Genomic DNA, 15847 nt, shown 5'->3' on the forward strand with positions numbered 1-15847 from the left:
TGCGGTGTCCGCGTTAGCTGGTGTTTTCTGACATAACAGTGACTACATCTTGAGAATGCTTCCTTGGCTGTAAAGTGCTTTGGGATGTGATGTAAAAGGTGCTAAGTAAATACAGGTGATTGTTTTTGTTTTGATTTGATGATTTTGGCTGTGTCCAGCTAACTGGATGGAGTAGGAATGACATGTGATACCTTCCTGACTTTAATGGCTCACTGGATAAATCTGCTGAAAACAGTCTTGGGAGTTTGGTCCGATTGCCTGAAGATGATAACTAATGTTGGGGTATGAGGGATATGAATACTGGTAGTTCACTGGCAAGTTATGAATATTGACGAGCTGTTAAAGCTACAGAAGGGAGCACTTCAACCCAATCTGATTCCGTCTTTCCACTCTCTTGTACTTTCCAAAAGAGTTTGACAGGGTTTCATATCTTGGCTAATTTGACTTGTGTACTAGGCATACATGTTAACTGCTGCTATTGAAGGGACTGAAGCTTTTACATGCATGGTGGCACAGTGCTAACCACTGCTGCCTTACAGTGCCAAGGACCCAGGTTCAATTCCTGGCACTATCTGTGCGTAGTATGCATGTTCTCCCTGTATCTGCGTGGGTTTCCACCGAGTGCTCCGGTATTCTCCCACAGTCCGAAAAAGACAGGTTAGGTACATCGGCCATGCTAAATTCTCCCTCAGTGTACACAAACAGGTGCTGAAGTGTGGTGTCTGGGGGATTTTCACAATAATTTCATTGTAGTAAAATATAAGCCTACTTGCAAATAAATGTTAAAACTTTAACTTTATACCTGAAAATGGGTGGTACCTTATTGCTTTACGTTTTGAAAAATCTCCAAGTATTCTCTCCCCACAAATGCTGTCAGACCTGAGATTATCCAGCATTTTCTGTTTTTATTTCAGATTCCAGCATTCACAGTATTTTGCTTTTATTTTTACTTTGCATTTTGTCGTCTTGTTATTCCTTGCCTCATTGTATTTTTTCTCATTATTCTGCAGTAAAATCTTGTCTTTAAACCAGTTTGTGGCAATCCTTGGAAGCACTTAAAGATGCCCAGGGAAGACAGAGCTACGTGGAAGTCCAACTATTTTTTGAAAATTATTGTGAGTATGGCCTTCTATTTTACCATTAGCTGTTCAAATCACCTACTTTTCTTAGACCTGATGAAAGTGGAGTTAAGAAAAGTGTAAAACAGTGCAGAGCTACTCACTGATCTATCAGAAGTCAAATATCAATGAATATTAGATTTTAAATATTCCTAAAAAATGCAGTTGCTGTGATCAGGATTACTTAATAACCTCATAGTAAAGGACCCTTCAGGTAGCAGTAATCATGACATGATTGAATTTGACATATGGTTTGGGGAAGAGAAAAATAGATCTAAGACCTTTACGTTTTAAACTTAAGTCATAGCTGGCTAAAATGGACTTTTGAAAACAGGTTAAGTGGTATTAGAAATGCAGTGGCCGACATTTAAGGAGATGTTTCATAACATTCCGCAAAGATACATTCCATTGAGAATGAAAAACTTGAGAAGGGTGAACCATTAATGTCTAAATTTAGATGTTAAAGCGAGTATCATATTGGAAGGCAAGGTGTCGAATCTGCAAAGGTTAGTGGTAGGTCAGAAGATTGGACCGAAGTTGAAAAACAGCAAAGAATGAAGGAGAAATTACAGTGAGAGAGAAAATAGTTTCTGCAAGTATTTAAAAAGTAGCTGAACTGACGCAGGAATCAATGAGAATTAAGGAAATGGCAGAAGTATTGAACAGATAACCCTTGTCTGATTTCACTGTAAAATATTCAAATGACATCCCAAGGATACCTCTAAATCAAGAAGTGAAAGTAAGGGGGGGAATCTAAAACAAATGACTCAACAGGGAAAGGGTAGAACTATTGGAACAAAAAGCTGATAAGACACCAGAACAGCACAAAGGGCGTACTTAACACTAACAGACTTCAGTAACTCATGAAGGTATCGCACCACCAATTTGCTGAAGGCACTTGGGGTGGACAACAAATGCTTGTCTTGCCAGTGACACTCTCGCTCCATGAATAATTGAACTCTGCCCTTTAGGCCAGGAAGGAACAATCCCACAGGAAAATTGGTGGTAGGGTGCATATTTGAGCTGTAAGTCTTAGTTTCAGACAAAGACATGGAAAGATGATAATGGATTTGCACATGTTTACACTTTATCTGTGGCCTCTCTTTAGCAACTATTGGATGATTATCCAAAATGTTTCATTGTTGGGGCAGACAACGTTGGTTCCAAACAAATGCAGCACATCCGGATATCACTGCGTGGTAAAGCCGTTGTGTTGATGGGAAAGAACACCATGATGCGAAAGGCCATCCGAGGTCATCTGGAGAACAATCCTGCCCTGGAAAAGTAAGTGAGATGCCCAAGTATAAATTTTCAGATGGTTTTGGTCAAGTGTAAATTGATTTGATTGTTTTGTATGTGTGGCATTGTTCTAAAATTGCATTCCTTACCAGGCTTCTGCCTCATATCCGTGGCAATGTTGGCTTTGTGTTCACCAAGGAGGATTTGTGTGAGATTCGTGACCTGCTGCTGTCCAACAAGGTAAAACCCATGGGCTGCTCCTCTGGTTAATTTTAAATGGTAAAATAAGTTCAGAAATCAGCTGCTTGTACAGAATTGATTGGATTTTTCAACGCTTTTTGATTTGGCTTGTTAAAACGAAACATTTCTAGTTTATTTTGTGCTGAACTAACATTTTTGCGCCAAAATGGAAATGCATTTTGTCTTGATGGGAGCCTTGAATTTTGGCTAACCCGTAAAAGGCACAGTGGTTAGCAGTGCTGCTTCACAGTGCCAGGGACTGGGGTTCAGTTCCAGCCTTTGATGACTGTGTGGAGTTTGTATGTTCTCCTCGTTTCTGTGGGATTCCTCCCACAGTCCAAAGATGTGCACACTAGGTGGATTGGCCCCTTAGTGTTCCAAGATATGTAGGTTATGGGGATAGGCCAGTGGAGGGCCTGGTTAAGATAAGGTGCAGACCTGATGGGCCTAATGGCCTCCCCTTGCATTGTACAGATTCTTATATTCTTTATTTGGTGAGTTAACTTGGGTGTTTTGTGGAACATGAATTTTTATATTAATGGGTTATCTAGTTCTACCTGTTATTAAATGCCAATTTCCACTGTCCTTTATCCCATCATTTCTTGGGATTCTTTCACAGGTTCCAGCTGCTGCTCGTGCTGGTGCAATTGCCCCTTGTGAGGTTACTGTGCCTAGTCAGAACACAGGTTTGGGCCCTGAGAAGACCTCCTTCTTCCAGGCTTTGGGCATCACCACTAAGATCTCCAGAGGTACCATTGAAATTTTGGTGAGTGTTGATAAATGGAGGTCAAATGTGTTCATTTTATTTGTGGTTTCCTTCCATCAACATAGTGAACTGAAACCTGCTTCCAACTGGCCTTCAATTTCTTGCTTCACTTGTGTTAACGTTTAGCTTAAGAATTGGCATGCTTACTCCTGTCATTTTCTGATAGTTCTGGATAGTTTTCCTGACTCTTTTCCTGGGTTCAGGTCTTCTAGTCAGTTTCGAAGAGTCCAGAGCTGATTGATTTAAACTGTCCACTTGCTATTGTATGCTGGAGCCTTTGCATCTTTCAGTGTCTCCAATTTGTTTTCGGGTCTGCTGACTTATTAACAAAATAAGTTTTAATGGGATTGTGAGGTTTTTATTAATTTGATGTTTGTGAGGTTATTTTAAGAAGTTCTCCACTTTTATCTGACAACGTAATTTGGTGGCTTTGATCAGATTTCCCTTGGTATCCTGATATTTTTTCCCCCATTATCATCAATGTGTACTAATCCCTATCCCATACTGTTTCTTGATTTGAGTCAACAACTGTATACTTGTGTAGTACTTGATTTATCTTTAAACGTTGAATTAGTTCTTGATGCTGTCCTTACTGCTAACTACGTCTTAATGTAGAAAGTTGTCTCTTATCCTGACCAATCATTGACTTGCCCTGCAGAGCGATGTGCAGCTCATCAAGGTCGGTGACAAAGTGGGAGCCAGCGAAGCCACTCTGCTGAACATGTTGAACATCTCTCCTTTCTCCTATGGCTTGGTGATCAAGCAGGTTTATGACAATGGCAGTGTGTACAACCCTGAGGTCCTGGATATCACTGAAGAAACCCTGCAAAAGTGTTTCCTGGAGGTATGCCGAATGAAGAGCTGGAGCTTGCTTGAGATTTGATAGACCACGAGTTATTATGCATTCCGTGGGGTTCAGAGGTGAAATTGCAAAATGCTAACTCCCGCTGATCTTCCATCAGCCAAGGTCATTGCACTGCAGGTTTCATCAAAAATAAGAAATAGGAGCAGGAGTAGGCCATCTAGCCCTTCGAGCCTGCCCCACCATTCAGTAAGATCATGGCTGATCTGTCGTGGCTCAGTTCCACATTCCCGTCCTCTCCCCATAACCCTTAATCCCCTCTCTTATCAAAAACCCATCAACCCGCGTCTTAAAAATATTTAGCAAGGTAGCCTCCACCACTTCAACGGGCAGAGAATTCCAGAGATTCACCACCCTTTGAGTGAAGAAGTTCTTCCTCAACTCCGTTCTAAACCGCTCCCCCTTTATCTTGAGGCTGTGCCCCCTAGTCCTAATGTCCTTTCTGAGCGGGAAGAGTCTCTCCACCTCTATCCTATCCATCCCATTCATCATCCTATATGTCTCAATGAGATCTCCCCTCATTCTTCTAAACTCTAACGAGTACAAGCCTAATTTATTCAGCCTCTCCTCATAGCTCAACCCCCTCAACTCCGGTATCAGCCTAGTACACCTCCTCTGCACCCCCTCCAAGGCCAAAATATCCTTGCGTAAGTAGGGCGCCCAAAACTGCACACACTAATCCAGCTGCGGCCTCACCAATGCCCTATACAGCCGCAGCAAGACCTCCCTACTTCTATATTCAATCCCCCTCGCTATGAAGGCCAGCATCCCATTCGCCTTCCTGACCACCTGCTGCACCTGCAAGCTGGGTTTTTGCGACTCATGCACAAGGAGCCCCAAGGTCCCTCTGCACCGTCGCCTGCTGCAGTTTTTCGCCACGTAAGTAATAATCCTTCCTACCATTATTCCTACCAAAGTGGACCACCTCGCACTTGCCAACATTAAATTCCATTTGCCAGTTCCTGGCCCATTCGCCCAGCCTATCTAGATCCTTCTGCAGACTCTCCACACCCTCCGCGCAATTTGCCGTTCCACCAATCTTGGTGTCATCAGCAAATTTTGACACCATACACTCGGTTCCCTCCTCCAGATCATCTATATAAATGGTAAATAGCTGAATTAGGTAAATAGCTAGGTAAATCCTTAGATAGCACCTTCCAAACTCACGACCACTTCAGCTAGAAGGACGAGGTCAGGAGATATGTGGGAACAGCACCACCTGCAAGCTCCCCTCCCAGCCATCCTGACTTGGAAATATATCAACCCTGAAAGATAGTGGCGTTTACTACCAAATAAAGCTGTTGGACTTTAACCTGGTGTTGTGAGACTTATTATTGTGTTTACCCCGGTCCAACACCAGCATCTCCACATGTTGAAAAATATTGCCATTCCTTCTGGGTCAGAGTCCTGGAATTCCTTCCCTAATGGCATTGTGGGTCAACCCACTGGACATGTACTGCAGCAATTCAAGAATTCAGCTCACCACCATCTTCTCAAGGGCAAGTAGGGATGGGCAATAAATGCTGGCCAGCCAGCGACACTCGTGTCCCATGAATAAATTTAAAAAATGCTGCTAAATACTATGCCACATACACTTTGACTTCAGTTACAATCATTCGTTATTGGTAAACAGTCAGAGGGAACCATGCACAAATGAGGCAGCAATTTCTAATGTCCTGAGCTGGGGTGGGGCTTAATTGCAGTTTAATTCAAATCCATAGCTTTAGTTAGCTTGTTCTTTCTTAATGTGATTTAGGATTATCAGTTTATTATCTTCCTTAATGGTGTCAATTGTTTTCACAGGGAGTTCGTAATGTAGCCAGTGTGTGTTTGCAGATCGGCTACCCAACCATTGCCTCTATACCACACTCCATCATCAATGGCTATAAGAGGGTGCTGGCTATCGCTGTGGAGACAGACTACTCCTTCCCATTAGCTGAAAAGGTAACGGTTAAGTTGTCTAAGTTGAATTCCAACTCTCAAAATATAAATGCCATCAAAATTGTAAGTCCACTCTTGATGATTATGGATGAGGGAAGCCCACTCAGTCCACTTTGGTTTGTGCATTCTGAGTCTGAAGTTCCCCATTGAGCATTTAATTGCTCTTTATTCAGACCTGTGCTCACTCTTTCACTGTCTTAAAGGAGTGCATTCAGTGTGCTCAGAATCTTACAGCGCAGAATGATAATTCTGGTTCTTGATTTCATTTGTCACTTACCACTTGTAATCCCCGTTCGTGCAAATTAATTTTATTTTCTGGATTTACATTTCCCATACTATTTATTATCTTATGCACTACCATAAGAGCATTGCTAAAAGCTTCAATCTTTCTTCAGTCCAAACAAGAGAACTTAACGCTAAGATGAAGTTTGAGTTGAGTGCGGTATACAGTTTGATGATTTGTATCGTGCTCATTTAGCTGTCTGTGTTTCAGCTTTGTCAGTTGCTGCAGACATCCCACAAACACTAAATGTTGCAGTTGTAGGAGACCACCTGGCTTGCCATCTGTATCTAACCTTATTTATTAATTTGAATACTATACAAAATTAATAACTAGTGAGTTACAATCTCCTAGATTGGAGAAAAAAGAACTCTCACCAACCACTGAAGTTAAAACATACAAAAGCACCACCACCTTTCCCATCTGTGCTGAATTTCCACTTGCACTAAATTCCCACCTCCAATTCTTTGCAGTAGCAAAACTGTCTACTTACATTGGGACTTATACATCTGAGTTACAAGTTAAATTAGCTTCCTGCTACTGTAATTAGCACTCAGGCAACCACTTTCAGTTCAACACACAAACAAAATCGCAGCAACTCTGACAGCATCTTTGGAGAGAGAATAGAGCCAATGTTTCGTGTCTAAATGACCCTTCATCAGAACTTTCAGTTGATTGACAGCTACCACTGCCAGGCATGTTTTGTTAAAATGGGCATTTTAACCAGCTTGCTGCTTTTTTTCAGTATTAAGAATTCTAAAGTCAGATTCTAAATTATAATCTAAATTCCAGTTTCAGAAGTAGTTAGCAGAGATCCCACTTGCACTTGATTTAATTCTTGACTTAACATTCAGTCCACAAAGCACTCTGTTCTAGGATCACTCCAACGTAGATATCGAATAACAAATTAACTGAGCTTTTTAAGTTTGCATTTTTTTTAATGTGCTGAAATTTGTTGCAACAGTTGCAGCTTGACATTTTTTTAATAGGTTGTGTCAAACAGTTTAGAATTGGATATCCTGGTGAATGTATTTGGTCCTTTTGCACAGATGGAAATCTGCTGTTCTTCCCATTCTTTAGATTCCTTTCCTTTGGCTGTCTAGACCTGAAGCTCTGGAATTTGTTCCCCAAATTTCCATTTCTCTACATCACACCCTTCCTTTAAGACATCCCTTCCTCCTTAGCAAACTTCTGGCCACTTGTGTTTTGATGGCCACTTATCTGGCTGACCTGCAGAATTTGTGAATGCTCCTCTGAGTATTTTGTGACACCTTTCTGTGAGCCACTGTTTAAGTTTGTGAAATGTTGGGCCAACTGCAAATATTCTCATTTTGAAATGGGGACTATTGTTTTGCAATGATTGTTTCTTATTCTTAATAGGTGAAGGCTTACCTGGCTGATCCATCGGCTTTTGCGGCCCCTGTTGTTGAGGCTGCTCCAGCTGCTGTCAAGGAGGAAGTGAAGGAGGTGAAGAAGGAAGAGTCTGAGGAATCGGATGATGACATGGGCTTTGGTCTGTTTGATTAAAACCGGCTAGTTGTGAATAAGTGAAGAGCCTAACCCAAATAAAACATTTTATCTACAGAAATGAGTTTGTGTGCTCAGAATTATTTGTGTTTAGTAGTTTACCGTTTTTTCTTTCATTGCCCAGAATTGGAGACACTAATCCAGCTGACACAGAGATTGTGTCTTGTATGGAATTAGCACAATTCCTTGGATATTGTACTCTTATTCATAAAGCCTCGTGATTCAATTTGATTTATTAACCACCTTGTTAACCAGTCTGGTCATCTTCAGAGATTTGTTGCCAACAGCCTTGAGACGTCCATTGTTCCATCCCCTTTTAACATTGGCTATCATGCTTCCTATCAAGATGTATTGCCTTTCACTCTCTAACACAAAATTGCACAGTGGCAGGCGACAAAGCGTTATTGTTAATGGATATTTTTTGTGACTGGAAGGCTGTTACTCAGTGGGGATTCTACAGCACTCAGTGCTAGGCCCCCTGCTTTTTGTGATATGTTTTAGGTTTAAACGTAGGGGAATGATCAAGCGGTTTGCAGGCAACACAAAAAAACAGCTGCGCAGTGGATAGGATGGTGCCTGGGAACTGCAGGAATATATCAATGTACTGGTCAGGTGGGCAGAAAAGTAGCAATTGGAATTTACCCCAGAGAAGTGTAAGGTGATGCATTTGGGGAGGTCAAACAAAGCAAAGGTTTGCATGATAAAGGGGAGGCTACTGATGTGGGGGAAGTGAATGTCCACATTTCTGAAGGTAGCAAGATGGCTTGGTAAGATGGTTAAGACGGCACATGGAATCCCTTTATTAACTGAGGCATGAAATATAAGAGCAAGGAGGTTATGTTGGAATTATATCAACTTAGGCCTGAAATTGAGTACTTTATACAGTTCTGGTCCACATTACAGAAAGGATGTAATTGCACTAGAAAAGATATAGAGGAGATGTTTACCAGGAGGCTTTTTGCCTTCTCAAATAGTTCGTTTTGGTGTGTCTAATTCACCATACCATTCCTCTGAAATCTGTTGGAGATTAGATGCTCCCTTGGGAGAGTTGAGAGCTGGAATATTCTTTTGGTGGATCGTGTCCGGGTGAGATGTAATATTTGATATCTGGTGGTTTGATACGTTAGCTTGAAAACCTATATTTTGGGCTTGTTAGCAGAGGTCCTGGAGTTGTTCTGAGCAGAATCACAAAGTGAGCTGAGAATTGGCCAGAGGAAACACAAGCACCTTATGGCTGTGGTAAATATATCCACAGTGAGGAATGTGGAGTCGAGCATTCACTGGCTTCCCGGTGGAGTTGGAAATAGTGCTGTTAATTGAAAGTCAGCCTGGGAAACTGCAAGTTGCTAGGCAATTTGGTGAACTAGAGTAAAACCTGATTTCAAAAGTCAGCCAGTTTTGAAAAGAGGAAAATACGTAGCTGGAACATGTTGGTTCCTGTAGCAACACCTTAATTCAGCAGAAGTAAATGGGAGTTAAAAGGAAACTTATTTAGTGTTAGAACCAATTCACCCGAGTGCAGAAGAGTTCATGGAAGGGAACTAATTGAACCATTGTTCAACCAAAGTGAAAAGCCTGTCAAGTACTGTGTTATGCAGATATACGTTAAATACCTTCCAAGTGTTCCAGTTTAATGAGACAAACAAGGACAGTAATTCAATTATTTCTTTATTTAACACTTTTGGCATCAACTCAAACATAAATGGTTGCTCATTAACTCTTTACTGAACTTTAACTCTGAGCATCAACTTAAACTATTTAACTGAAAATAGATACTACCGTGTTTAGGAAAACCTTGGCCAAGAAATATCCTCAATGTAGAATCTATCTTGTTCTGTCTGAAGCATCCTTCAGGGTACAAGATCTTGTGATGATTTGATTTATTGTCATATATTAACATACAGTGAAAAGTATTGTTTCTTTCGTGCTCTACAGACAAAACAATCTTGTTTCCTTCTCTATGAATGGTGAGTGCAGAATGTAGTGTTACAGTCATAGGGTGTAGGGAAAGATCAACTTAATGCAAGGTAAGTCCATTCAAAAGTCTGACAGCAGCAGGGAAGAAGCAGTTCTTGAGTTGGTTGGTACGTGACCTCAGACTTTTGTATCTTTCTCTACCTTCAGGAAAATGTTCAGGTTGTGTGGGACCCTTAATTATGATGGTTGCTTTGCTGAGGAAGCATGAAGTGTAGACAGCGTCAATGGATGGAAGGCTGGTTTGCTTGATGGATTGGGCTACATTCATGACTTTTTGTAGTTCCTTGTGGTCTTGGGTAGAGCAGGAGCCATACCAAGCTGTGATACAACCAGAAAGAATGCTTTCTATGGTGTATCTGTAAAAGTTGGTGAAAGTTGTCGCTGAATGCCAAATTTCCTTAGTCTTCTGAGAAAGTAGAGGCATGGTGGGCTTTCTTAGCTATAGTCTCGGCATGGGGGGGACCAGGACAGGTTATTGGTGATCTGGCCACCTAAAAACTCGAAGCTCTCAACTCTTCCTATTTCGATTGTTGGTCTCTTGGAGTTATTGCTGCCAAACAAAGGACTCGTGCCTTATCCACAATTCTCCACATGCTTCTGGAAGATTCTCTTGTCATCCAGCCAACTGTGTCATTAGAATCCAATCACGTGGTTCAAACACAAATTACTTTTCAACAATGCCATTACACTTAGTCCAAACTGCATATTCCATATGTAGCAGCCATAAATCTGACTCAAGTTGCCTTAGTTAATGTGAACAACATTCCCTGATCTGACCAATATAGGAAGCTCTCAGACCAGAGCCTCTTTATGACCTGCATCTGGTTTTAATCCATAAATTAACCAAAACTCCCAGTAGGCTTGACTCTCAGCAAGAGCAGCCATTTTAAAGCCATTATTGCCATTACTGTTGTAGCTGTTCTTTCTCCTCCACAATTGGGAAATCAAGAAATAGTGATTTAAGGCTTGAGAATTGGACAATGAGGAAAATAGCAATTATGGAGCACAAATGTGAAGCCCTGAAAAAATGTATTAAAATGACTACATCTGGAAATTCTATAGAGGATCTCTTGGTCTTCCACTATAACTTCAGGGGGGAGATGGTGGACCCCCCAGGCAAACATTAAACAATGAGAAACAAGGAACACTGGCACACAATTTTAGATTTTATTAGATAGGGAAAGGTGGCAACTATTCTGCACTTACTAATTCTGAATGTTATGTCCCCAAAAGACAAGGAGATGGATCTTGCAATTTTAACTCATTCAAAACCCATATTCTTTGGGTAGCATCCTTGATTACTCCCAGGTCACTGATCCACAGCTTATGCTGTGATATTTACTATGGTACAAAGCGAGGAGGCAGACCCCAAGTCTACCTCTACTGAGATGGGGATCAAGCCCCACACTGCTGGCATTATTCTAAACTCTGCACTACCTGTCAAACCAACTGGACCCTCCAATCCATAGTGTTAATATTGGATCCAAGATTCAGAGAGGAATGCCAGTCGGGTACTTAACAACTCTGCTGTTCTTTGAATTATACCCCAGGATCTTAATGCTCCACCTGGACCTTGTGGTCACACAGATAGAGGTCCTTATGGTCCCTTTCAGGAGATTGGTGAAGAGTATGCAGCATTGACATGATGGGCTGAATGGCCTCTTCCATGCTGTAATTTTTCTTTGGTTCTATGGGTGCTTTTAAAAGTTAGGGACAGACAATGGAAGAGTAGCTAAGCATTGAGCATAGAATCCCTACAGTGCAGATGGAGGCCATTCAGCCCATTGAGTATGCACCGACTCCTCAACAGAGCACCTGAAGCGGTTTGAATCTCTTCTGAGATATGTATGCCTGTTTATTTTAATCCTGATTTTTAAACCCTATGTACAGTTTCTTTGAATAAAGTGCTACCTTTATTCTGTTTTGTACATTGGATTGTTTTAATTTTTCCTGACCTCCCAATAGAAGTTTACGTAAAAGAAACTCAGGAGCAGGTTAAACCACCATTTATACTCAGAGGCTGTTAAATATCCGATTGTGGCAGCTCTTCAGATTATTTCCCACCTTAACCGTAATTTTGTTCCTGACAATGTTAGGAGAATTTTTTGGTTTTCTGCTGTAACTTTGTCAAGAGATGGTGGAACTCTCCACTAAGGGTGGCACAGTGGTTAGCACGGCTGCCTCATAGTGCCAGGCACCCAAGTTCAATTCCAGCCTTGGGTCACTATTTGTGTGGGGTTTGCATGTTCTTCCCATGCCTGGATTTTTTCCGAGTTCTCCGGTTTCCTCCCACAGTCCAAAAGACGTGCTGGTTAGATGTATTGGCCATGCTAAATTCCCCCTCAGTGTTCCTCAACAAATACCAGGGTGTGGCAGCTAGGGGATTTTCACAGTAACTTCATTGCAGAGTTAATGTAAGCCTACTTTTGACAACAATAAATAAACTTCAAACTCTTAAGAAAAAGCACAAATGGATAGTCACTGCCACGTACATGGTTTTTCCAGGTGACCTAATGCTGATGTTACAATGAGAGGAAATGTAGGACTCTTTTGCATTCAGACCTAGATTTGTTTCTTAATATGTCTTTAAGATATACTCAATTTCTTATAGATGTATAACCTGCTCCATTCAACCACTATCTGTCTCCCTTTATTTCTTGGTCATCGTGTCCAATCCAAAATATGTTTTGTTGAGCAATAGACTGCAGAAATGCTGCAAACAGAAGAAAATTATGGAGTGGGTTTTGGATCTCTGATCTGAACATAAAACCTTGTGGTATCAATTGCCTCCTCCCTACCTATTGATATAGAAAACTTCTCATTTTCATTTCTAGTGAATAACTTCCGGAAAACATAGTGTGAAATTTATGGGGAAATGTGATAAGACTGTGCTACCCATAGTTTACACAGGAGTTTCCATCATAAATGTGAAACTTATAAAGCAGAAATGTTGATAAAACAAACTTGACAAAAAATATGAGAACAAGAAATAGATTTTTTAGATAACAAGTGAGCATCTTTTGAATGAACCTACCTCACATTATAAGTTGATCTTTCTCTACACTCTAGCTATGACTGTAACACTACCTTCTGCACTCTCTCCTTCCCTATTTTCGGTATGCTTTGGAGAAAAAAGAAACATTATTTTTCACTATACTAATTCATGTGATAATAAATCATACCAAAATAAGATTTTTAAGTAAGATACAGATAGAAAATTGACGGATCAAATATAGATAAGTGAATAGACGGATGCAAATCTCAATCATTCAGGTTGCTATATTTTTCCCTTTATCTACTATCTCATCACTAATATATCTGTAATCTACTTGAGTTCAATTCATTATACATTGTTACCAATCATTTTCTTGATCAAATTGATTGCCTAGAAAAATATTTTGTACTGACATAAACCGATAGTGTCAGAAATACTTGGAATTATTAGTGTACTATTACCCCTAAATTTGTGTCAAAAAGCAACTGGGCAAATAATGCTTAAACTCGCACTAGCAATTCTCATTCTAATGTATAACAACTCACCACATGTCCATATTAGAATCCCTGTGTCACTTTCTGGCTGCCTTTCTGGGAAAGATGTCTGTAATGCATTTCACTTTCAAATGTAATGAATGCTTCAATTGTTCACAAAAAAATGCGATTCCTCCTCTTATGAAGCCTCTTGGTCCATTTTAGAAAATTTCATCTGGAGTCCACAGTCGTTCAATTAACCCCTTTATTGCCAGCCATTACGTTCTCAGATATAGACCGGACAGGACAATAGGTGGTGCCAGTGAAAGCAGCAAGTTTCAAAGGGACATAGGTAAATTAAACGAATGATAAAACTATGATGAATACTGCACAATGATGAACAAGTAGGAGGTCATTCACCCTGAATCCAAGAAAATCAACTCAGATTAGTTTATAAGTAACTAGGAGCTAGAAGCTGCAGAGGAACAAAGAGATTTGACTGTCCATATACACAAATCATCAAACTGTAGTGGATAGTACATAACCCAAATCAAAATGCTAATGGAATGTTGGTCTTTACAGCATGGGCACTGGAATACAAAGTGGTTAGCACTGCTGCCCCACAGCTCCGGGATCTGGATTCAATTCCTGGCTTGAATCACTGTGTGGAGTTTGCAAGTTCTCCCCATGTCTGTGTGAGTTTCCTCTGGGTGCTCCTACCTTCCAAGGATATGTGAGTTAGGTGCACTGGTCGTGCTAAATTTCCCCTTAGTGTCCTGGGAGGCGTAGGTTAGAGGGATTAATGGGGTAAGTACATGGTGTTACGGGGATGGGGCCTGAGTGGGATTTTTGTCACTGTGAACTATCAGGATGAGAGTATTGAGCGGTAGTTCCCAACTTTTTCAGAATCACAGCACACTTGGTTGAAACAAACAATTCCACAGCACACCCATTTTATTTCAGCAGATTCCATTGCTCATAAGTGTCATATTTACTTACATTTATGATGATTACACTCAGTAACTACATAAACTGAAGGGTGGTGGAGGCTGGACAAGCGGGCGCTGGAAGGAGTGCAATCCACATACCCGGTCTTGGAGCCCAGCCCTGGGCACCTTGCCAGGCTAATTGGCAGGTATATTGAATAAAAGCAGCAGAAAAACCCAAACTCTCAAATGGTTAAACCGATTGATCCAAATCCACGGATGTGACACAATTCAGAGTCTAACACATGCAGAGAAAGGTTTGTCTTTACTGGGAAGCCTCTTCACTGGTGAGTGCTGGCTGTCGTCTCTTACCCTGGAACAGCCAAGATCCACATGTGATTCTAAAGAAAAAATGTGAGATAAATACACAGTGGTTAGCACTCACAGTGCCAAGGACCCAGGTTCAATTCTGGCCTTGGGTGACTGCCTGTGTGGAGTCTGCATGTTCTCACCGTGTCTGTGTGAGTTTCCTCCGGGCTTCCTCCCACATTCCAAAGGTGCGCGGGTTTGGTGGTGTAAGTGGGAACCTTAATATGTTAGTAAGAATTTTAAACATCAGACATTAAGATACTGACAGAACTACCAGCATTAAGTTAAGTAAGTTTGAAAACAAGTTTATAAACTAACAAGAGAATAGTTTACACACATGTGATTGCAGTAAGAGATTTAAGCAAGTGATTATGATTTTAAAACACATATGCCATTATTTTGAATGTATTAATGTATTGTTTAAGATATATTGTTCATTTTAGCCAACAACAACTTGCTGCTGAGAAAACAGATTTTGAGAAAGTAAATTTGAGTTAATACAGTCGGTGTTCACCTCTGAGAATTGTAAAGCGGGGATTTCAGCTTCCTTACAGATGGATGCGCCCACAAATTCGGAGAAAACAAACTGGTTTTATGAAACACACAGGAACAGCAGTAGGCAAAAGTGTCTCTCAGTTTTGGCCCTCGGTGTTGTGCTGAGCTATGTCCAAACCCAAGATCAAGCTATCCCACTCCCTATCATGATTGGCCTGATTTTAGAAGTTTGCCAATTTATCCACCCCCACCCAAGTTTGTAACAATTTGGGGGTATCTCAGCCAGATGTTGATAAATCCAGGGGCCTTGCCCAGATCCAGCAATTTAATCTGGGAGGCCGTCATTACAAATCGGGATGCTCATCTGGAATTGTAACCAAACTGGGCGCTCCTGACGGTGTTGTTCCCACTGAAGGGTAACAAATTTGGGACTTGGTGTCTGGAATTTATTCCCGTAGATGACACTAATGAATGAGAGCGGGGTTAGTGCATTGTTCTATCAAACCAGTGCACAAGATTATGAGGAGCATGGACAGAGCGGATAAGGAGCAACTGACCCCCTTAGTTGAAGAGTCAGTCAGGAGGGGACGCAGGTTCAAAGTGAGGGGCCAGAGATTTAGGGGGGATGTGAGGAAAATA

At 41.1% G+C, this 15847-nt stretch overlaps 1 protein-coding gene across 1 annotated transcript; it reads left to right on the forward strand.

The window, feature by feature from the left end:
• Positions 1-986: 986 nt before the first annotated feature.
• rplp0 (ribosomal protein, large, P0) lies at positions 987-8034 on the forward strand. Its single transcript, XM_080208501.1, has 7 exons — positions 987-1115; positions 2227-2402; positions 2510-2597; positions 3217-3363; positions 4022-4207; positions 6029-6169; positions 7827-8034. The coding sequence occupies exons 1-7, from the start codon at positions 1062-1064 to the stop codon at positions 7971-7973; spliced, it is 939 nt and encodes a 312-aa protein (XP_080064627.1). The 5' UTR covers positions 987-1061; the 3' UTR covers positions 7974-8034.
• Positions 8035-15847: the final 7813 nt, after the last annotated feature.

Source organism: Carcharhinus amblyrhynchos, chromosome 20, assembly GCF_965287045.1.
Source record: "Carcharhinus amblyrhynchos chromosome 20, sCarAmb.v2.hapA, whole genome shotgun sequence".
NCBI lineage: Eukaryota > Metazoa > Chordata > Chondrichthyes > Carcharhiniformes > Carcharhinidae > Carcharhinus > Carcharhinus amblyrhynchos.

Bases quoted from the DNA above. Each gene is read 5' to 3' on its own strand.
- rplp0 (XM_080208501.1), top strand. From the start codon at position 1,062: ATGCCCAGGGAAGACAGAGCTACGTGGAAGTCCAACTATTTTTTGAAA. The intron at 1,116-2,226 runs GTGAGTATGGCC...GCCTCTCTTTAG, and splicing joins ACTATTTTTTGAAAATTATT to CAACTATTGGATGATTATCC. The intron at 4,208-6,028 runs GTATGCCGAATG...TTGTTTTCACAG, and splicing joins TGCAAAAGTGTTTCCTGGAG to GGAGTTCGTAATGTAGCCAG.